Below are 21,057 nucleotides of genomic sequence, written 5' to 3'. Positions count from 1 at the left end.
ACCGCACACCTCCAGAACCCAATCGACCCATTCAAAGCTTTAAATAACTCTCGATCTGTAACCGCACACCTCCAGAACCCAATCGACCCATTCAAAGCTTTAAATAACTCGATCTGTAACCGCACACCTCCAGAACCCAATCGACCCATTCAAAGCTTTAAATAACTCTCGATCTGTAACCGCACACCTCCAGAACCCAATCGACCCATTCAAAGCTTTAAATAACTCTGACCTGTAACCGCACACCTCCAGAACCCAATCGAACCATTCAAAGCTTTAAATAACTCTACCTTTGCAGGCTTGCAACTCTCTTGTAGTCCCAGTATTTACTGTATGATATTTACTGACTGAGCTGTGAAAATATAACACTGTGCAGACCTGCATGTAACATTCTGCATACAGTGGAATTCACTATTTGGTTCAGGGGTATGGGGAGACAGGGCTGGTTCAGGGGTATGGGGAGACAGGGCTGGTTCAGGGGGATGGGGAGACAGGGCTGGTTCAGGGATATGGGGATGGGGAGACACGGCTGGTTCAGGGGGATGGGGAGACAGGGCTGGTTCAGGGGTATGGGGATGGGGAGACAGGGCTGGTTCAGGGGTATGGGGATGGGGTGACAGGGCTGGTTCAGGGATATGGGGATGGGGAGACAGGGCTGGTCCAGAGGTATGGGGAGACAGGGCTGGTTCAGGGGTATGGGGTATAGGGAGACAGGGCTGGTTCAGGGGGATGAGGAGACAGGGCTGGTTCAGGGGTATGGGGAGACAGGGCTGGTTCAGGGGGATGGGGAGACAGGGCTGGTTCAGGGGTATGGGGAGACAGGGCTGGTTCAGGGGGATGGGGAGACAGGGCTGGTTCAGGGGGATGGGGAGACAGGGCTGGTTCAGGGGGATGGGGAGACAGGGCTGGTTCAGGGGGATGGGGAGACAGGGCTGGTTCATGGGATGTGGAGACAGGGCTGGTTCAGGGGGATGGGGAGACAGGGCTGGTTCAGGGGGATGGGGAGACAGGGCTGGTTCAGGGGGATGGGGAGACAGGGCTGGTTCAGGGGATGGGGAGACAGGGCTGGTTCAGGGGTATGGGGATGGGGAGACAGGGCTGGTTCAGGGGTATGGGGAGACAGGGCTGGTTCAGGGGTATGGGGAGACAGGGCTGGTTCAGGGGTATGGGGATGGGGAGACAGGGCTGGTTCAGGGGGATGGGGATGGGGAGACAGGGCTGGTTCAGGGGGATGGGTGGACAGGGCTGGTTCAGGGGGATGGGGAGACAGGGCTGGTTCAGGGGTATGGGGATGGGTGGACAGGGCTGGTTCAGGGGTATGGGGATGGGGAGACAGTGCTGGTTTAGGGCTATGGGGATGGGGAGACAGGGCTGCTGAGCCTGAAGCTGCATTTGTTGGGCCTGGCACCAGGCAGGAACAAATGATTTAGTATGAATAGCTTGCTAAAATTTTGCCTGCATTAATTAAATGTCGGCTAAAAGAGGTGCGAAATGTAAACACTCTACATTTTCTGTGGAGATATTTAGTAAGTAACGTTAGGGGAGTAGTAGCCTATTTCACTATGGACTAAGCTGACAGGTTAATTTCCACCACTCACGGACCTCATCCATCTTCCTTTGTGAAAAATTGTCTTTATTTTCTTTCTTTTAAGTTTTGGATGCCAGATTTTTCTTTAGGAAGCCGAGACATGATGCTCACACCGGCACTCCTCACTCGCACTCGACCTACCCCCCCCCCATTGTAAATAAAATATTATTTAAAAAAAATGATTGACCACCGAACTTCGAGTTCTAGTATTTCCGGTTTCGCGCGTCCTGTCTGTCTCTCTTGCGTCTCCGTAGTTATGGTTTGTTCATTTTACCGGACAGTGTGTTGTTTAGTTAACGTTAGCTAGCCTACCTCATAACGCCAAACGAATTGTAATGGTAACGTGTAAGAGGTGATTTCAACAGTTTTAAACATGTCAGAGAAAGGCGAAGTGGACTTAACTGGTGCTAAACAGAACACGGGCGTGTGGCTGGTAAAGGTACGTTGGAAATGTCGGGTATAAACTAGCTAACGGCTAACACTAGTAGCTTGCTAGCGGCTAACACTAGTAGCTAACAATAGTAGCTAGCGGCTAACACTAGTAACTAGCGGCTAACACTAGTAGCTTGCTAGCGGCTAATACTAGTAGCTTGCTAGCGGCTAACACGTTAGCAAGCTAGTGGCAGCGCGGATGGATGAGGACGAGACTAGCGATCTATTGAAATAGATTACAGTAACGATCATTATCATCACACTGCACAAGTTAGCTAGCTAACTTTAACAACCAGTCTCTGTGCCCACAGGTGCCCAAATACCTGTCACAGCAATGGGCCAAAGCATCAGGAAGAGGAGAGGTGGGGAAGCTCCGGATCGGCAAGTATGTAGAATTGTCTCGTTCGTGTGTTAATTGTTTGTTTGGTAATCACCATCGTTGTTTACTTTCTCTGCGAGCTAAAGAGAAGTAGCAAGCTAAGGTGATTTAGCTAATCAGTTGTTTTCTTCTTCTTTTGCGTTAGGAACCAAGGGAAAGCAGAGGTAATAATACTGACTATGGTTACAGACACAGATGAATTACATTCCTATGGAATATTGATCCCAACTCAGCCAGTGGTGTCCTGGTCCTAAACTGATTTAACTTAACACTTGTTTTGAACCAGGTGGCATTCACTCTGAACGAAGACCTGACCATGATTGACAGCCTCGGGGACAAGCCATCGGGGGTGCAGGCCCCCAGGGACCACCCGTTCACCATGCAGACTGTAGGAGGACAGACCCTGGCCGTGTTCACTGAGACCCAGTCAGGTAAGGAACAGTTACCTGGCCTCCAGCTGTAAACATGATGATGAAGAAGAAAGAACAGTGTCTATTTTGGTGCACTCAGGAGCTGTGTGCTAAATGGCACCATACTACCTTAGTGTGTGTGGGGCGCCATACTACCTAAGTGTGTGTGTGGGGAGCCATACTACCTAAGTGTGTGTGTGTGTGTGGGGCGCCATACTGCCTAAGTGTGTGTGTGTGGGACGCCATACTACCTAAGTGTGTGTGTGTGGGGCGCCATACTACCTAAGTGTGTGTGTGTGGGGCGCCATACTACCTAAGTGTGTGTGTGTGGGGCGCCATACTACCTAAGTGTGTGTGTGTGGGGCGCCATACTACCTAAGTGTGTGTGTGTGTGTGTGTGGGGCGCCATACTACCTAAGTGTGTGTGTGTGTGTGTGGGCGCCATACTACCTAAGTGTGTGTGTGTGGGGCGCCATACTACCTAAGTGTGTGTGTGTGTGTGTGTGGGCGCCATACTACCTAAGTGTGTGTGTGTGTGTGGGCGCCATACTACCTAAGTGTGTGTGTGTGGGGCGCCATACTACCTAAGTGTGTGTGTATGTGTGTGTGTGGGTGTGTGTGGGGCGCCATACTACCTAAGTGTGTGTGTGTGTGGGGCGCCATACTACCTAAGTGTGTGTGGGGCGCCATACTACCTAAGTGTGTGTGGGGCGCCATACTACCTAAGTGTGTGTGGGGCGCCATACTACCTAAGTGTGTGTGTGTCTGTGTGAGGCGCCATACTACCTAAGTGTGTGTGTGTGTGTGTGTGTGTGTGTGAGGCGCCATACTACCTGTGTGTGTGTGTGTGTGAGGCGCCATACTACCTAAGTGTGTGTGTGTGTGTGTGAGGCGCCATACTACCTAAGTGTGTGTGTGTGTGTGTGAGGCGCCATACTACCTAAGTGTGTGTGTGTGTGTGAGGCGCAATACTACCTAAGTGTGTGTGTGTGAGGCGCCATACTACCTGTGTGTGTGGGGGGGGCGCCATACTACCTAAGTGTGTGTGTGTGTGGGGCGCCATACTACCTAAGTGTGTGTGTGGGGCGCCATACTACCTAAGTGTGTGTGTGTGGGGCGCCATACTACCTAAGTGTGTGTGTGTGGAGCGCCATACTACCTAAGTGTGTGGGAGTAAGGTGCTGTTTGAGTAACCATGACACCTGAAGGCCATGTTGTTTGAGTCATAACCTGGATTTGAATGTGTAGTCAGATAATATTCACTGTGAAAATGCCTTGTGTTGTCCCGACTGCAAATGAGCCTGGTTTGTGATCATGGCTGATCTTTCACCCATTAGAGTCATCTAAGGGTAAGTAGTACTGTGTGTATCCCTCCGCCTCAGGGTAAGTAGTACTGTGTGTCTGTGTGTATCCCTCCGCCTCAGGGTAAGTAGTTCTGTGTGTATCCCTACGCCTCTCCTTTTCCATCTCTCTCTCTCTGTCCCTTCCCGTCTCTCTCCATCTCTCTCTCTCTCCCTTCCCGTCTCTCTCCATCTCTCTCTCCCTTCCCATCTCTCTCCATCTCTCTCTCCCTTCCCGTCTCTCTCCATCTCTCTTTCTCTGCCCCTTCCCGTCTCTCTCCATCTCTCTTTCTCTGCCCCTTCCCGTCTCTCTCCATCTCTCTCTTTCTCTGCCCCTTCCCGTCTCTCTCCATCTCTCTCTTTCTCTGCCCCTTCCCGTCTCTCTCCATCTCTCTCTTTCTCTGCCCCTTCCCGTCTCTCTCCATCTCTCTTTCTCTCTGCCCCTTCCCGTCTCTCTCCATCTCTCTTTCTCTCTGCCCCTTCCCGTCTCTCTCCATCTCTCTGTCTTTGTTGTGGGCTGCATGTTTAATTTCTGTTGCCACAGCAGAACAGATGAAGGTCCTCTGCTTGTCTCACTAACTCCGCTGGCTGTCTCTCAGATCGGATCAGAACCACTGTGAATCAATCAGCTCAGTAGTTGAGATATATGATCTGCTGCTGAATGATATTTGGAGCTCGTTAATAACATAAACAAACCAATCAATAGGATGGTATTGATCTGGTGTGGAGTGCTTGGTTTGACGTCATGATTTGTGCATGATCTTGATGCCTCTTCTAATGTGCACGTCCTGCCTTCCGTCTCTCCGTCCTTCCTCTCTCCTCTCCCTCGAGGGTGTGTGTGTGTGTGAGTGTGTCAGTGTGAAGCTCATGGTTTATCCTTGTATGTGGGTTGGAGACGGTATATAAAGTTCTGTTTGAGATACTTCCTGGCTTGAGTGTTGAAGTCTAGCCACCGTCAGATGTGTTGTTCTGCAACGCGTTGAAGACCGCCGTCGTTGCCGAGCAGTTCATCTCCGCGGTTACTGCCTCTTCGCCAGAAAGCGGGTAGTCTAAACCCTGGTGTTGTTTCTTACTGGCCCACCCTCTCCTCCCTTCCCTCCCTGTAGGCCAGTCAGAAGAGAGATCTGATGGCAGCACCTCAGTTTCGGGGGCAGGGACAGGCCCAGGTGAGTCCCCTCAGTCTCTTCCCCACTGAGAGGTGTAGAGCCTGGGCTGGAGGCTAGGCCTCTGTCTGGTGGAGATTGGTGAGAGGTGTTGAGGCTGGGCAGGAGGCTGGAGGCTAGGCCTCTGTCTGGTGGAGGTTGGTGAGAGGTGTAGAGCCTGGGCTGGAGGTTAGGCCTCTGTCTGGTGGAGAATGTTGATCAGTTAGTCTCTCTTCTCCTGTTAGACGACCCTAGTGATCAGTTAGACAACCCTAGTGATCAAGTTGGTCTCTCTTCTCCTGTTAGACGACCCTAGTGATCAGTTGGTCTCTCTTCTCCTGTTAGACGACCCTAGTGATCAGTTGGTCTCTATTCTCCTGTTAGACGACCCTAGTGATCAGTTGGTCTCTCTTCTCCTGTTAGACGACCCTAGTGATCAGTTGGTCTCTTCTCCTGTTAGACGACCCTAGTGATCAGTTGGTCTCTATTCTCCTGTTAGACGACCCTAGTGATCAGTTGGTCTCTATTCTCCTGTTAGACGACCCTAGTGATCAGTTGGTCTCTTCTGTTAGACGACCCTAGTGATCAGTTGGGCTCTCTTCTCCTGTTAGACGACCCTAGTGATCAGTTGGTCTCTTCTCCTGTTAGACGACCCAAGTGATTAGTTAGTCTCTCTTCTGCTGTTAGACGACCCTAGTGATCAGTTGGGCTCTCTTCTGCCGTTAGACGACCCTAGTGATCAGTTGGTCTCTCTTCTCCTGACTGTGTGGTCGTCGTACTGCCACTGTGGATGTCTCTCACTGAGGAATATCACATTGAAACAGATGAAATGTTGCCCAGTGAGAGAGAGAGAGAGAGAGAGTGGTGACGTCACTGGTTCTCCTTTCTACAGAGAGAATCTCCCTGGAGGGCCTGGTGGTGCAGAGAGCTGAGTGTAGACCTGCTGTCAGCGAGAGCTACATGAAACTCAAGAGGTACGTACCTACACACACTCTCTCTCTCTCTCTCTCTCTGTCCCGCTGACGCTCACTGCTGTCTCGTGTCCCCAGACTGCAGATAGAAGAGTTATCCAAGCCATTGAGATTGTCTCAGCAACTAGAAAAGGCTGTTACCACCAACTACAAACCAGTGGCCAATCATTCCTACAACGTAAGGAGTCCTGGCTGCCTGCACGAGCTGTCGTATCTCTGTTAACGACGTGTTCACTGTCTGTACACATTTTAGGCCCCTAAACAACAACAAAAATCAGCCAGACATTTCCTCCATCCCTCCCCTGAGCTGGACTAATACTGTGTGTGTGTGTGTGTGTGTGTGTGTCCAGCTGGAGTATGACAGGAAGAAGAAGGACGAAGGTAAAAGAGCGAGGGCCGATAAGCAGCAGGTGTTGGACATGTTGTTCTCGGCTTTTGAGAAACACCAATATTACAACATCAAGGACCTGGTGGACATCACCAAACAACCTGTGGTGAGATAATACTATATACTGTTTACTACTAGAAACACCAATATTACAACATCAAGGACCTGGTGGACATCACCAAACAACCTGTGGTGAGGAAGGGGGAGAGGGGTGCTGTGGGGGGGGGAGAGGGGGCGCTGTGGGGGGAGAGAGGGGCGCTGTGGAGGGGAGAGAGGGGAGCTGTGCCACAGTACAGCTCCCCACAGGGGAGGGGGGGAGAGGGCCGCTGTGGAGGGGGGGAGAGGGCCGCTGTGGAGGGGGGGAGAGGGGGCGCTGTGGAGGGGTGAGAGGGGAGCCGTGCCACAGTACTTCAATGTAATAGAAACACAAAGGCCTGTTCAGTCCTGTATAATGCTCATTTTACTACCTTAGGTAAAATAGTGATTATCAGGTCCATTCTGCCTCTATCGGCACAACCAGAGGTTGAAGTTAGGTTCAATTTAGGTTCTGAATGAATAGTGAAAAGATATTTTCCAGGACGTTGAAAATTGCCTCTTTTCCAGATGTCGAAAAACGTATTTTCTAGATGTTGAAATCAGGCAAATTTTTTGGTTCTGAATGAAAGTTGAAAATAAGTAATTTTATAGACGTCAATGTTTGGGCCAAATCAAGGCTGGTTCAGACCGGGAACAAAGTTCAGATTTGGACCGGACCAAAAACCAATGTCCGTGGATGTGGAAATGAAGGCCGGTCCGAAACTGACGCCAAAACAAGATGTTGAAAAGGCGTCAGCATCGGTCCGTGCTTACTGAGGTGTTACCAAAAAACAACGTCCGGACAGGACCAAACAAAAAGACGTGCTTACTGGGGTGTAGTCTACCCTGTCGCCCCTCAGTGGAATTGTATGAATGTCCATCCATGTGGCAGACATACTGTTAGTAAAACAGGACGTTGCGTTGGCTTTATTACAGTGAGGGAAAAAAGTATTTGATCCCCTGCTGATTTTGTACGATTTCCCACTGACAATGATCAGTCTATAATTTTTATGATAGCTTTATTTGAACAGTGAGAGACAGAATAACAACAAAAATATCCAGAAAAACGCATGTCAGAAATGTTATAAATTGATTTGCATTTTAATGAGGGAAATAAGTATTTGACCCCCTCTCAATCAGAAAGATTTCTGGCTCCCAGGTGTCTTTTATACAGGTAACGAGCTGAGATTAGGAGCACACTCTTAAAAGGAGTGCTCCTAATCTCAGCTTGTTACCTGTATAAAAGACACCTGTCACAGAAGCAATCAATCAATCAGATTCCAAACTCTCCACCATGGCCAAGACCAAAGAGCTCTCCAAGGATGCCAGGGACAAGATTGTAGACGTACACAAGGCTGGAATGGGCTACAAGACCATCGCCAAGCAGCTTGGTGAGAAGGTGACAACATTTGGTGCGATTATTCGCAAATGGAAGAAACACAAAAGAACTGTCAATCTCCCTCGGCCTGGGGCCCCATGCAAGATCTCACCTCGTGGAGTTGCAATGATCATGAGAACGGTGAGGAATCAGCCCAGAACTACACGGGAGGATCTTGTCAATGATCTCAAGGCAGCTGGGACCATAGTCACCAAGAAAACAATTGGTAACGCACTACGCCGTGAAGGACTGAAATCCTGCAGCGCCCGCAAGGTCCCCCTGCTCAAGAATACATATACATGCCCGTCTGAAGTTTGCCAATGAACATCTGAATGATTCAGAGGACAACTGGGTGAAAGTGTTGTGGTCAGATGAGACCAAAATGGAGCTCTTTGGCATCAACTCAACTCGCCGTGTTTGGAGGAGGAATGCTGCCTATGACCCCAAGAACACCATCCCCACCATCAAACATGGAGGTGGAAACATTATGCTTTGGGGGTGTTTTTCTGCTAAGGGGACAGGACAATTTCACCGCATCAAAGGGACGATGGACGGGGCCATGTACCGTCAAATCTTGGGTGAGAACCTCCTTCCCTCAGCCAGGGCATTGAAAATGGGTCATGGATGGGTATTCCAGCATGACAATGACCCAAAACACACGGCCAAGGCAACAAAGGAGTGGCTCAAGAAGAAGCACATTAAGGTCCTGGAGTGGCCTAGCCAGTCTCCAGACCTTAATCCCATAGAAAATCTGTGGAGGGAGCTGAAGGTTCGAGTTGCCAAACGTCAGCCTTGAAACCTTAATGACTTGGAGAAGATCTGCAAAGAGGAATGGGACAAAATCCCTCCTGAGATGTGGCCAACAACAAGAAACATCTGACCTCTGTGATTGCCAAAAAGGGTTTTGCCACCAAGTCATGTTTTGCAGAGGGGTCAAATACATATTTCCCTCATTAAAATGCAAATCAATTTATTACATTTTTGACATGCGTTTTTCTGGATTTTTTGTTATTCTGTCTTTCACTGTTCAAATAAACCTACCATTAAAATTATAGACTGATCATTTCTTTGTCAGTGGGCAAATGTACAAAATCAGCAGGGGATCAAATACTTTTTTCCCTCACTGTAGTTCTGATTCTTGTGACAAATCAATTTTGTATATTTGCAGACGTATTAAATTTTTTCACTATAAATCAGCTTGTCAAAAAAATAATTGACAGATACAAACTTGAAGCCACTGATCATGACAAAGGGGTGAAATACCCGGACAACAGTTGCGATTGTCCATTTTACTTTGACCCGTACTGTTTTCAGGATGTCGTAAACACGACAGCTCTTTTTTTAAAATGTTTTGTTGCCATTTTAGGTAACAGGCTGTTTTTTTAAAGTGTCTTGTCTCGTTACGTTGTCGTCCATTTTGTCTTCAGCCTGTAGACAACAGAAAAGGCCACATCCTCTTTCTACCATACCTCACCATACCTCATCTGCAACATGATTTATGTTGGATAATTTTTTGGGGGACTGAATGTTGGCGGAGTCTCTTCAACAGCACCCTGGAGTGGTGCGCTGGGAATGGACAAGAAAATATTTTACACCTTTTGCCTTTGACAAAATGGACACTGTTTATCAAAGGGCGGGACATTTAGCGCTCGTCTTAAAAGCCCATATGAGAGAGAGAGAGTCATTGTTTTGTGGCAGAATTAGGTGAGGTTTTATGTGTTGTTGTTAGAGCTGCGTCTTGGTTAGTTTAGTAGAGACGGCTGCCTAGTGAACGGGTCGTCTGTGGGTCTTGGTTAGTTTAGTAGAGACGGCTGCCTAGTGAACGGGTCGTCTGCGGGTCTTGGTTAGTTTAGTAGAGACGGCTGCCTAGTGAACGGGTCGTCTGCGGGTCTTGGTTAGTTTAGTAGAGACGGCTGCCTAGTGAACGGGTCGTCTGCGGGTCTTGGTTAGTTGAGTAGAGACGGCTGCCTAGTGAATGGGTCGTCTGCGGGTCTTGGTTAGTTGAGTAGAGACGGCTGCCTAATGAACGGGTCGTCTGTGGGTCTTGGTTAGTTGAGTAGAGACGGCTGCCTCATGAACGGGTCGTCTGCGGGTCTCGGTTAGTTTAGTAGAGACGGCTGCCTCATGAACGGGTCGTCTGTGGGTCTCGGTTAGTTTAGTAGAGACGGCTGCCAAGTGAACGGGTCGTCTGTGGGTCTCGGTTAGTTTTGTAGAGACGGCTGCCTAGTGAACGGGTCGTCTGTGGGTCTCGGTTAGTTTAGTAGAGACGGCTGCCAAGTGAACGGGTCGTCTGTGGGTCTCGGTTAGTTTTGTAGAGACGGCTGCCTAGTGAACGGGTCGTCTGCGGGTCTTGGTTAGTTGAGTAGAGACGGCTGCCTAGTGAACGGGTCGTCTGTGGGTCTTGGTTAGTTTAGTAGAGACGGCTGCCTAATGAACGGGTCGTCTGTGGGTCTTGGTTAGTTTAGTAGAGACAGCTGCCTAGTGAACGGGTCGTCTGTGGGTCTTGGTTAGTTTAGTAGAGACGGCTGCCTAGTGAACGGGTCGTCTGTGGTGGTTTGTGTTTCAGTCTGAGGTAGATTTTTGTCTGGTCAAGTTAGTGATGTAATACTTTCTACATAAGAGATGCAACAGGGAATTTTAGACCAGACTGGAAACTCAACGCTCTTTCCGTCTCTTTCTATATCCCTATTCCTGTGTGATAGCAGTCTATATTATAATACAACACCTCGTAACTCTCTCGCTTGTCTCCCCCCCCCCCCATTCAGAGTTACCTGAAAGAGATTCTGCGTGACATCGGCATCTACAATGTGAAGGGAACCCACAAGAACACGTGGGAGCTCAAGCCAGAGTACAGACATTACCAGGGAGGAGAGGATGAGGCTGACGACTAGCCTGGTCTGGGGCCCCACCACCAGCCTGGTCTGGAGCCCCACCACTAGGAGAAGGACGACTAGCCTGGTCTGGGGGCTCCAGCCTCCTAGAGGTCACCACTAGGAGAAGGACGACTAGCCTGGTCTGGGGCCTCACCACCAGCCTGGTCTGGAGCCCCACCACCAGGAGAAGGACGACTAGCCTGGTCTGGGGCCCCACCACTAGGAGAAGGACGACTAGCCTGGTCTGGGGCCTCACCACTAGGAGAAGGACGACTAGCCTGGTCTGGGGCCTCCCTAGAGAGCTCACCAGTAGATGGGAGTGTTGTTTTGGTTTTTTATAGACTTCAAAATGTTTTTTTTTAATGATGCAGAGAAGTAAAGTTGTCAAGCTTCTGATGTGTTGAGTTGGCCAGTTAGGACCAAATCACTGGCCTTATACTACATGTCGGTGAAGTCCCAAGTGGCACCCTGTTCCCTATATAGTGCACTACTTTCAAACCAGGACCCCGGTCAAATTTAGTGCACTATTTAGGGAATAGGGTGCCACTTGAGGACACATTTGAAGGATTCCTATTATTCTGAGCAGTGAGGTGCTTTAGGTTCATCTCACCTGGGCCACTATGAGCCGGTTTATTCCTGTGTTTGTTATCTGACTGTTTTACATTCAATCAGGGATCCTTCAGAAGTGTTCTGCTTACAGATACACGGCAACCAAGGGTCAATACGTACAAGTTGTTTTTAATGGACTGTTGGAATAAAAAAATTCAATGTTTTGTAAAAATGTACCTGTCTGCTTTTTTTAATTATTTTTTTATTAGGTTTTACTTAGGTTACCCTAGTCAGAACACACCCCTACTAAAACCACTTAGGTTACCCTAGTCAGATGACAAATCTGTGGGCAGTAGGATACCCGTGGTAGGTCCTGGCCAGTGTGCAGTAGGATACCTGTGGAAGGTCTTGGTGTGTGCAGTAGGATAACTGTGGAAGGTCCTGGCCAGTGTGCAGTAGGATAACTGTGGAAGGTCCTGGGCAGTAGGATAACTGAACTGTTCCTGATAGAAAAGCCACAAATAGAACGCAGGTCATCTGTATCAAGGCTAGCTTTTTCAAGCAGAAATTTGCTTCCTGCAACACAAACTCTAAAAAGTTCTGGGACACTGTAAAGTCCATGGAGAATAAGAGCACCAGCTGCCCACTGCACTGAGGCTAGGAAACTCTGTCACCTCCGATAAATCCACTATCATTGAGAATTTCAATAAGCATTTTTCTACGGCTGGCCATGCTTTCCACCTGGCAACCCCTACTGCGGTCAACAGCACTGCACCCCCTACAGCTACTCGCCCAAGCCTTCCCCATTTCTTCTTCTCCCAAATCCAGTCAGCTGATGTTCTGAAAGAGCTGCAAAATCTGGACCCCTACAAATCAGCCGGGCTAGACAATCTGGACCCTTTCTAAAATTATCTGCCGAAATTGTTGCAACCCCTATTACTAGCCTGTTCAACCTCTCTTTCGTGTCATCTGAGATTCCCAAAGATTGGAAAGCAGCTGCTGTCATCCCCCTCTTCAAAGGAGGGGATACTCTTGACCCAAACTGCTACAGACCTATCTATCCTACCCTACCTTTCAAAGGTCTTCGAAAGCCAAGTCAACAAACAGATTACTGACCATTTAGAATCCCACAGCACCTTCTCCGCTATGCAATCTGGTTTCAGAGCTGGTCATTGGTGCACCTCAGCCACGCTCAAGGTCCTAAACGATATCATAACCGCCATCGATAAGAGACATTACTGTGCAGCCGTATTCATCGACCTGGCCAAGGCTTTCAACTCTGTCAATCACCACATCCTCATCGGCAGACTCGACAGCCTTGGTTTCTCAAATGATTGCCTCGCCTGGTTCACCAACTACTTCTCTGACAGAGTTCAGTGTGTCAAATCGGATGGCCTGTTGTCCGGGCCTCTGGCAGTCTCTTTGGGGGTGCCACAGGGTTCAATTCTTTGGCCAACTCTTTTCTCTGTATACATCAATGATGTCGCTCTTGCTGCTGGTGAGTCCACCTCTACGCAGACGACACCATTCTGTATACTTCTGGCCCTTCTTTGGACACTGTGTTAACAACCCTCCAGACGAGCTTCAATGCCATACAACTCTCCTTCCGTGGCCTCCAACTGCTCTTAAATACAAGTGAAACTAAATGCATGCTCTCCAACCGATCGCTGCCCGCACCTGCCCGCCCATCCAGCATCACTACTCTGGATGGTTCTGACTTAGAATATGTGGACAACTACAAATACCTAGGTATCTGGTTAGACTGTAAACTCTCCTTCCAGACTCACATCAAACATCTCCAATCCAAAGTTAAATCTAGAATTGGCTTCCTATTTCGCAACAAAGCATCCTTCACTCATGCTGCCAAACATACCCTCGTAAAACTGACCATCCTACCGATCCTCGACTTTGGCGTTGTCATTTACAAAATAGCCTCCAATACCCTACTCAACAAACTGGATGCAGTCTATCACAGTGCCATCCGTTTTGTCACCAAAGCCCCATATACTACCCACCATTGCGACCTGTACGCTCTCGTTGGCTGGCCCTCGCTTCATACTCGTCGCCAAACCCACTGGCTCCAGGTCATCTACAAGACCCTGCTAGGTAAAGTCCCCCCTTATCTCAGCTCGCTGGTCACCGTAGCAGCACCCACCTGTAGCACGCGCTCCAGCAGGTATCTCTCTCTGGTCACCCCCAAAGCCTTTCCTCTTTTGGCCGTCTCTCCTTCCAGTTCTCTGCTGCCAATGACTGGAACGAACTACAAAAATCTCTGAAACTGGAAACACTTATCTCCCTCACTAGCTTTAAGCACCAGCTGTCAGAGCAGCTCACAGATCACTGCACCTGTACATAGCCCATCTATAATTTAGCCCAAACAACTACCTCTTCCCCTACTTTATTTATTTTGCTCCTTTGCACCCCATTATTTCTATTTCTACTTTGCACATTCTTCCACTACAAATCTATCATTCCAGTGTTTTACTTGCTATATTGTATTTACTTTGCCACCATGGCCTTTTTTTTGCCTTTACCTCCCTTATCTCACCTCATTTGCTCACATTGTATATAGACTTAATTTTCTACTGTATTATTGACTGTTTTTCTACTGTATTATGTTTTGTTTTACTCCATGTGTAACTCTGTGTTGTTGTATGTTGTCGAACTGCTTTGCTTTATCTTGGCCAGGTCGCAATTGTAAATAAGAACATGCTCTCAACTAGCCTACCTGGTTAAATAAATACAAAGTGTAGGAGCACTGACCTAGGAACAGATCCCACCTGTCCATCTAAAACTGATTCAGGACCAGCCTTCCTATTGAGACGCTTCATACATACAGCCCCCGGATGGGATTCCTTCTTCTACATGTCAGATGTTCTACAATGATAGATTTATGTCTGTATGAACGGCCGTGTTTGAGAGCATCAAAACTGATGTATCATGGGGTAAATTGCGACTGACTGATGTACAAATAATATCGAGCAGTTATACACACGATACAAGGTGATCAGTCAGTTGACTCAACTTTAAAAAGGAAAAAAAGTTGGCCGCCATGTCGAACAAACCCAATATTAAATCAACACAGTATGGACCCAACAGACCATCAGAACATGGTTTCCTGGCCCTCTACTCAGGGACCAGAACCCAACGTTCATCAACACAGTATGGACCCAACAGATCCCATCAGAACATGGTTTCCTGGCCCTCTACTCAGGGACCAGAACCCAACGTTAATCAACACAGTATGGACCCAACAGATCCATCAGAACAGGGTTTCCTGGCCCTCTACTCAGGGACCAGAACCCAACATTAATCAACACAGTATGGACCCAACAGATCCATCAGAACAGGGTTTCCTGGCCCTCTACTCAGGGACCAGAACCCAACGTTAATCAACACAGTATGGACCCAACAGAACAGGGTTTCCTGACCCTCTACTCAGGGACCAGCACCCAATGTTAATCTGGGGAGGTACTGTATGAGAGTGAAGGCAGACGCCACAGAGACACGGGGAGGTACTGTATCAGAGCGAAGGCAGACGCCACAGAGACACGGGGAGGTACTGTATCAGAGCAAAGGCAGAGAGACACGGGGAGGTACTGTATCAGAGCGAAGGCAGACGCCACAGAGACACGGGGGTACTGTATCAGAGCGAAGGCAGACAGAGACACGGGGAGGTACTGTATCAGAGTGAAGGAGACGCCACAGAGGATGGTTGTATTTCGGCCAATAGGCCCATTTATTTCACAACATAGTGTCAATGAGTCCTTTACATTTGTGTGAGAGAGCAAGGTGGGAGCTTAATGTCGCTGGACGTCTGACGGAAGTCACCACGGACACAGCAGCCAAGCCGGCACAGTTCAATCCATCCATCCATGGTGGTGAGGGGGGGCGGTCCTGACCGACGACCAGCCGTTTAGAAACAGGGCGTGGCGTCTCCCTCGGAGGCCAGATGCGGGAGGGGGACGAAGAGAAGGAGAAGGTTTGGGCGAAAAATAAAACTTGATTAAAGAAAGACAAGTCTGTTCCGGGCATTGGGAGGGATACAGGCAGGGTCAGTCTGTCCATGATCAGGGCGGTGGTCGCTACGGTAACAAGCAGGCAGGGTTGGGTCAGTCTGTCCATGATCAGGGGCGGTGGTAGCTATGGTAACAAGCGGACACGCTCCCTCCGATCCAGGCACTTCTGTTCGACGTCCAGATGGTTTACTGCACAGAGGAGACAGAGGATAGATTATTACCCACGTGGAGATGGATAGAGGAGACAGGAGAGATTATTACCCACATGGAGAAGGATAGAGGTCACAGAGGAGACAGGAGAGATTATTACCCACATGGAGATGGATAGAGGAGAGACTATTACCCACATGGAGATGGATAGAGGAGACAGGAGAGACTATTACCCACATGGAGAAGGATAGAGGAGACTATTACCCACGTGGAGAAGGATAGAGGAGAGACTATTACCCACGTGGAGATGGATAGGAGACAGGAGAGACTATTACCCACATGGAGAAGGATAGAGGAGAGACTATTACCCACGTGGAGAAGGATAGAGGAGAGACTATTACCCACATGGAGATGGATAGAGGAGGCAGCGGAGAGATTATTACCCACGTGGAGATGGATAGAGGAGACAGCAGAGACAGGAGAAACTATTACCCACGTGGAGATGGATAGAAGTCGTAGGTGTGTCTGATTGGTCCCTAGCCAAAAGTAGTCAACTAGAAAGTGAATAGGGGTGCCATTTGGGACTAAACCCTAATCAAAGTGCAGGTGTGGCTCCTGCCTCTGTCTGGACAGTATCACCTCTGGTAAACACCTTCATGTGTTCCTCTTCTCTATCCGTACAGCCACTCAGTCAGGCAGTCGGGGAAAGTCAAGGGAATATTTCATTTAGCATCCAATTGCAAACCCAGAAGTCACGGTGGAGAACTTCAGGTCTATCAGATGAATGCATGGGCTTTTCAGAGCATGGTGACTGGCATCTTAAACAGCACCCTATTCCCTATATAGTGCACTACTTTAGACCAGGGCCCTATTGAACCCTATATAGTGCACTACTTTAGACCAGGGCCCTATAGAACCCTATATAGTGCACAACTTTTGACCCCTTGTGTGCCATTTGGGACAAAGTGATTCAAAAAAACATTCTGATCGTTGCAGATAGAAATAGAAGGACTAGAACAGACAAATCCCTGGGTTCTACACACCAGATAAATCCCCACAACCCATTTCTATCTGAACTCTGTGTAACGTTACATATCCTCTACTAAAACACTCCGTCTCTGCCTGCCTGGTGAGTGGGGTTGGGAGTTAAAATACCTCATGATAATGAAATGCTGACAGGATGACACCCACAGAAATAGCCACGTCAGTCAGAGGGGACGAATGAACAGGGAGTGGCATGGACATCCACTATTACTGGGTCAGGGACACAGAGCTTTAATGGAGGGGTGGGAATGAACAGGGTGTGGCATGAACATCCACTATTACTGGGTCAGGAACACAGAGCTTTAATGGAGGGGGGGAAATGTTACCTCTTCACTTAGCTTTAAGGGAGTAGCCTCTCCTCCGTCCCCCTACAGAGAACCCAGACGGTCCCCCTACAGAGAACCCAGACGGTCCCCCTACAGAGAACCCAGACGGTCCCCCTACAGAGAACCCAGACGGTCCCCCTACAGAGAACCCAGACAGTCCCCCTACAGAGAACCCAGACAGTCCCCCTACAGAGAACCCAGACAGTCCCCCTACAGAGAACCCAGACAGTCCTCCGTCCCCCTACAGAGAACCCAGACAGTCCTCAGTCCCCCTACAGAGAACCCAGACAGTCCTCCATCGTCATGGTAACTTACGTATTTCTCGATCTCGATGCCGTCTTTGAAGAATACGAAGAAAGGTGTGACTCCGTCCTCGCGGTAGTCTAGCAGGCCGATGGCTCCATCACAGTTCATGGACTCGCCGGTGAAAAACTGGAAGGAGGAACAGGCCACGTGTTCAACAGGACAGACAAGAAGACACTGTTCATTCATAGTGTCACACAAACGAAGAAGAGATGCCTTCTTTTGGAACACTAGAGGTCGACCGATTAATTAGGGCCGATTTCAAGTTTTCATAACAATCGATAATCCGTATTTTTGGACACCGATTTTTTTTTTTTACACCTTTATTTAACTAGGCAAGTCAGATTAAGAACACATTGTTACTTTCAATGACGGCCTAGGAACAGTGGGTTAACTGCCTTGTTCAGGGGGGATTCGGGGATTTGTTTTTGCAAATTTTCGGTTACTAGTCCAACGCTCTAACCACCTGCCTTACATTGCACTCCACGAGGAGCCTGCATGGCAGGCTAACTACCTGTTACGCGAAGGCAGCAAGAAGCCAAGGTAAGTTGCTAGCTAGCATTAAACTTATCTTATAAAAAACTATCAATCTTAACATAATCACTAGTTAACTACACATGGTTGATGATATTACTAGTTTATCTAACGTGTCCTGCGTTGCATATAATCGATGCGGTGCCTGTTAATTTATCATTGAATCATAGCCTACTTCGACAAACGGGTGTTGATTTAACAAGCGCATTTGCGGAAAAAAAAAAGCACTGTCGTTGCACCAATGTACCTAATCGGTCAACCTCTAACACACACAGACCGTCCCTCTATCCAAAGGGTCAAAGTGTAAGCCAGTGACTTGACAACGTACTCAGGTAAAATAAACAGATGATAGTTTCATAGGTCACAACCTCTAAAGGTGTCCTAAGATTGTCATCACTGTACGCTCCAGTGGCCATTTTAACCAACCCTCATTCAGCCAATATAAAAACTGGAGAGTGTTCATAACATACATGTTCATTTTTACACAGCACAAGCTGCTGGGTACATCCCAAATGGCCTCCTCATTTTCCCTATATAGTGCACTAAATATGGACCTTAGACAGGTTGGAAAAGGGAGCCATTTGGGACCCGGCCGTACGGTAGGTGGAGTGTTTCTCTCACCTGGTATTTATCGAGGTTTCCCAGGATCATCTTGACAGCTGCTGGAGCTCCAGCCATGAAGGCCTGGACCCTCTTCGAACCCTGCTCCTCTAGTTTAGCCTTGACTCTGGATGGGAGGGACAACAATGTTACATTCACAACATTCCCCAGGACCCTCTTAGAGCCCTGCTCCTCTAGTTTGGCCTTGACTCTGGATGGGACAACAATGTTACATTCCCCATCGGGCTGTCCGATACTCTGCTTGTGTACTTGTTCATTTCAATACTCATATTTTACCGGGTGACTTGACTGAGAACACATTCTCATTGACAGCAACGACCCGGGGAACGGTTACAGGGGAGATTGGACCTGGAACTGATCCATATCGACTCCCCGTGGTTTAACGGGTATTTACACCCATTCAGACTGGACTGATCCATATCGACTCCCCGTGGTTTAACGGGTATTTACACCCATTCAGACTGGACTGATCCATATCGACTCCCCGTGGTTTAACGGGTATTTACACCCATTCAGACTGGACTGATCAATATCGACTCCCCGTGGTTTTATCGTATGTACACCCATTCAGACTGGACTGATCCATTTCGACTCCCCGTGGTTTAACAGGTATGTACACCCATTCAGACTGGACTGATCCATATCGACTCCCCGTGGTTTAACGGTTATGTACACCCATCCGAGACCCATAACGGAACACCTTCCCTATTCAATCCGAGACGTCCTAGCAGGCCGTGCAGAAAGTGCAAGGGACATTTGATGTCACTAGTATCACAGTTACTAAAAACCCCTGGGAGTCACCAAAGAGAAGTTGCCCAGGCTGTCAACATGCATTTTATTGGACTGACAGTTCAGTCTTATTTGCGGTTTAAATATCACTCTCGCCCTGTTACTGACGTTGGGGCCAGAAACTGAAAGGTTGCTGGATCGAATCCCAGAGTTGACAAGGCAAAAAAAAAAGTGTCATTCTGCCCCTGAACAAGGCAGTAAATAAATGTATTAATGTAAAAACTTTTTTTTTAATAGATTAGATGCCAGAGACACTTACGCCTTCATATAGCCCTTGATGTAGCTCTGGTAAGCCTTCTTGTTGTAGGCTGAGGTCTCCTGCAGTTTGCTGTTGAGCACAATGTCAACTCCACTGACTGTGGACGCTTCACTGCCCTCATCTCCGCCCTCTGCTGAGGCGTTGGCACCGATCAAAGCCCCATCTACGTCCTCCGATCTGGACGTGAGCTGCAAAGGGAGGCGAGAGTCTGGTTCAGGCTAACAGGCTAACGTTAAAACGGTATCAACACGTCATCACCGTTAACTAGCAGATCCGTTTACCGAGCCGAAATTGACAAAACATGTTTCATAACCCTCCTTCCTCTATTAAAAAAAATTAAAAAAAGTGAGTGAAATAAAATGAATGAATGACCTAGCCAAGTTGCTAACAACTAAAAGGAAGATATCTGTATTGAAACGGTAAACGTTCACGTACCTTTCCCTGTACCTCGTACAGCATACCGTCGCAGACCTCCGTGATTTTGTAGACCTCGGTGAACAGCTCATCTCCTGAAATATAAATCATTTATTAGCCAAAGTTGGAGTTTTAACGGTAGCTAGCCTACTAGTTCACACAATATTAAAACTAAAAACCAGCTGTTTACAACAGAAAACAGGTCAGTTAGTATCGCTTGTTACCTCGTTAGCCTGTTAATGCTAACCGGTTAGCCAAATGCCGGTAGGCCTCGCTAACTCTCCGGTAACAGTATATTGGTTTACTCCGTTATACAGAACATAGAACATATAAATGTGATCTAAAACGGTACATAATACCATTGGGGACTACGACGAAGTTTTAAAAAGTCATTTCCACCACATCGTTAGCACAAAAGGCCGAGGAACTTCCGGTAGGCCCAAATAAACACACTTCAAAATACAGACCAACAAAAAGGTTATATTTCTAAAAGAATAACAACAGAGTAGTGATAATATAAACGTTAGTTTTACCGGTGATGATATCCTTGTAGATGATCATTTTAGTTGGATTGTAAAAATGTGACGTTCAAGGGAAGATGGTTTTGGATCCCTACCCGTCTCAGGACTCGTAAGAAAAGGACAGAAAACAGCGGTTCGCCAACTTAGATAGGCAGCGGTGACGTCACGCCGGACGGGGACCGGGGCCTGCAGATACGGGTCACAGTCGCCCCCTTCAGGACGTGTTGCGCGGGTTGCCGCTTCTCCGGGTGCGTTCCAGCCTGCACTTTTTTACAAATTTAGTATCAGGTTTTAACCTGTTTGGGATGGGGGCAGTATTTTCACGGCCGGATAAAAAACGTACCCGATTTAATCTGGTTACTACTCCTGCCCAGAAACTAGAATATGCATATAATTAGTAGATTTGGATAGAAAACAGAATATGAGTATAACAGAACTCATATGGCAGGCCAAAACCTGAGAAGATTCCATACAGGAAGTGCCCTGTCTGACAATTTGTTTTCCTTCTGTTGCATCTCTATCGAAAATACAGCATCTGTGCTGTAATGTGAC

The 21,057-nt window shown here is 48.1% G+C and overlaps 2 protein-coding genes and 2 non-coding genes across 7 annotated transcripts; 1 reads left to right on the top strand and 3 right to left on the bottom strand.

Annotated features, from left to right (window-relative positions):
• The first annotated feature begins 1,798 nt into the window (after positions 1 to 1,798).
• LOC123723650 (general transcription factor IIF subunit 2) lies at positions 1,799 to 11,759 on the top strand. 4 transcript variants are annotated; one of them, XM_045714211.1, is made up of 10 exons: positions 1,799 to 2,027; positions 2,332 to 2,405; positions 2,545 to 2,563; positions 2,686 to 2,830; positions 4,147 to 4,158; positions 5,256 to 5,315; positions 6,184 to 6,265; positions 6,341 to 6,440; positions 6,613 to 6,756; positions 10,869 to 11,759. In XM_045714211.1, exons 1-10 carry the CDS (start codon positions 1,962 to 1,964, stop codon positions 10,992 to 10,994), a joined length of 828 nt encoding a protein of 275 aa, XP_045570167.1. In that variant the 5' UTR covers positions 1,799 to 1,961; the 3' UTR covers positions 10,995 to 11,759. The 4 variants fall into 4 exon arrangements, with proteins under 4 accessions (XP_045570167.1, XP_045570170.1, XP_045570168.1 ...); XM_045714214.1 differs by lacking the exon at positions 2,545 to 2,563; XM_045714212.1 differs by lacking the exon at positions 5,256 to 5,315.
• A 3,481-nt stretch (positions 11,760 to 15,240) lies between these two features.
• On the bottom strand, positions 15,241 to 20,804 carry LOC106574916 (translationally-controlled tumor protein homolog). Its single transcript, XM_014151049.2, has 6 exons — positions 20,518 to 20,804; positions 20,006 to 20,079; positions 19,571 to 19,758; positions 18,523 to 18,628; positions 17,380 to 17,496; positions 15,241 to 15,733 (listed from the first exon to the last, which is right to left on the bottom strand). Exons 1-6 carry the CDS (start codon positions 20,543 to 20,545, stop codon positions 15,731 to 15,733), a joined length of 516 nt encoding a protein of 171 aa, XP_014006524.1. The 5' UTR covers positions 20,546 to 20,804; the 3' UTR covers positions 15,241 to 15,730.
• On the bottom strand, positions 16,349 to 16,484 carry LOC123741343 (small nucleolar RNA SNORA31). The gene has a single exon (XR_006769016.1). It is a non-coding gene; the product is annotated as a small nucleolar RNA SNORA31 (small nucleolar RNA).
• Positions 18,225 to 18,303, bottom strand: LOC123741342 (small nucleolar RNA SNORD58). Its single transcript, XR_006769015.1, has one exon. It is a non-coding gene; the product is annotated as a small nucleolar RNA SNORD58 (small nucleolar RNA).
• Positions 20,805 to 21,057: the final 253 nt, after the last annotated feature.

Source organism: Salmo salar, unplaced genomic scaffold (assembly GCF_905237065.1).
Source record: "Salmo salar unplaced genomic scaffold, Ssal_v3.1, whole genome shotgun sequence".
Classification (NCBI taxonomy): Eukaryota; Metazoa; Chordata; class Actinopteri; order Salmoniformes; family Salmonidae; genus Salmo; species Salmo salar.
This window is presented reverse-complemented; position numbering and strand designations above follow the sequence as displayed.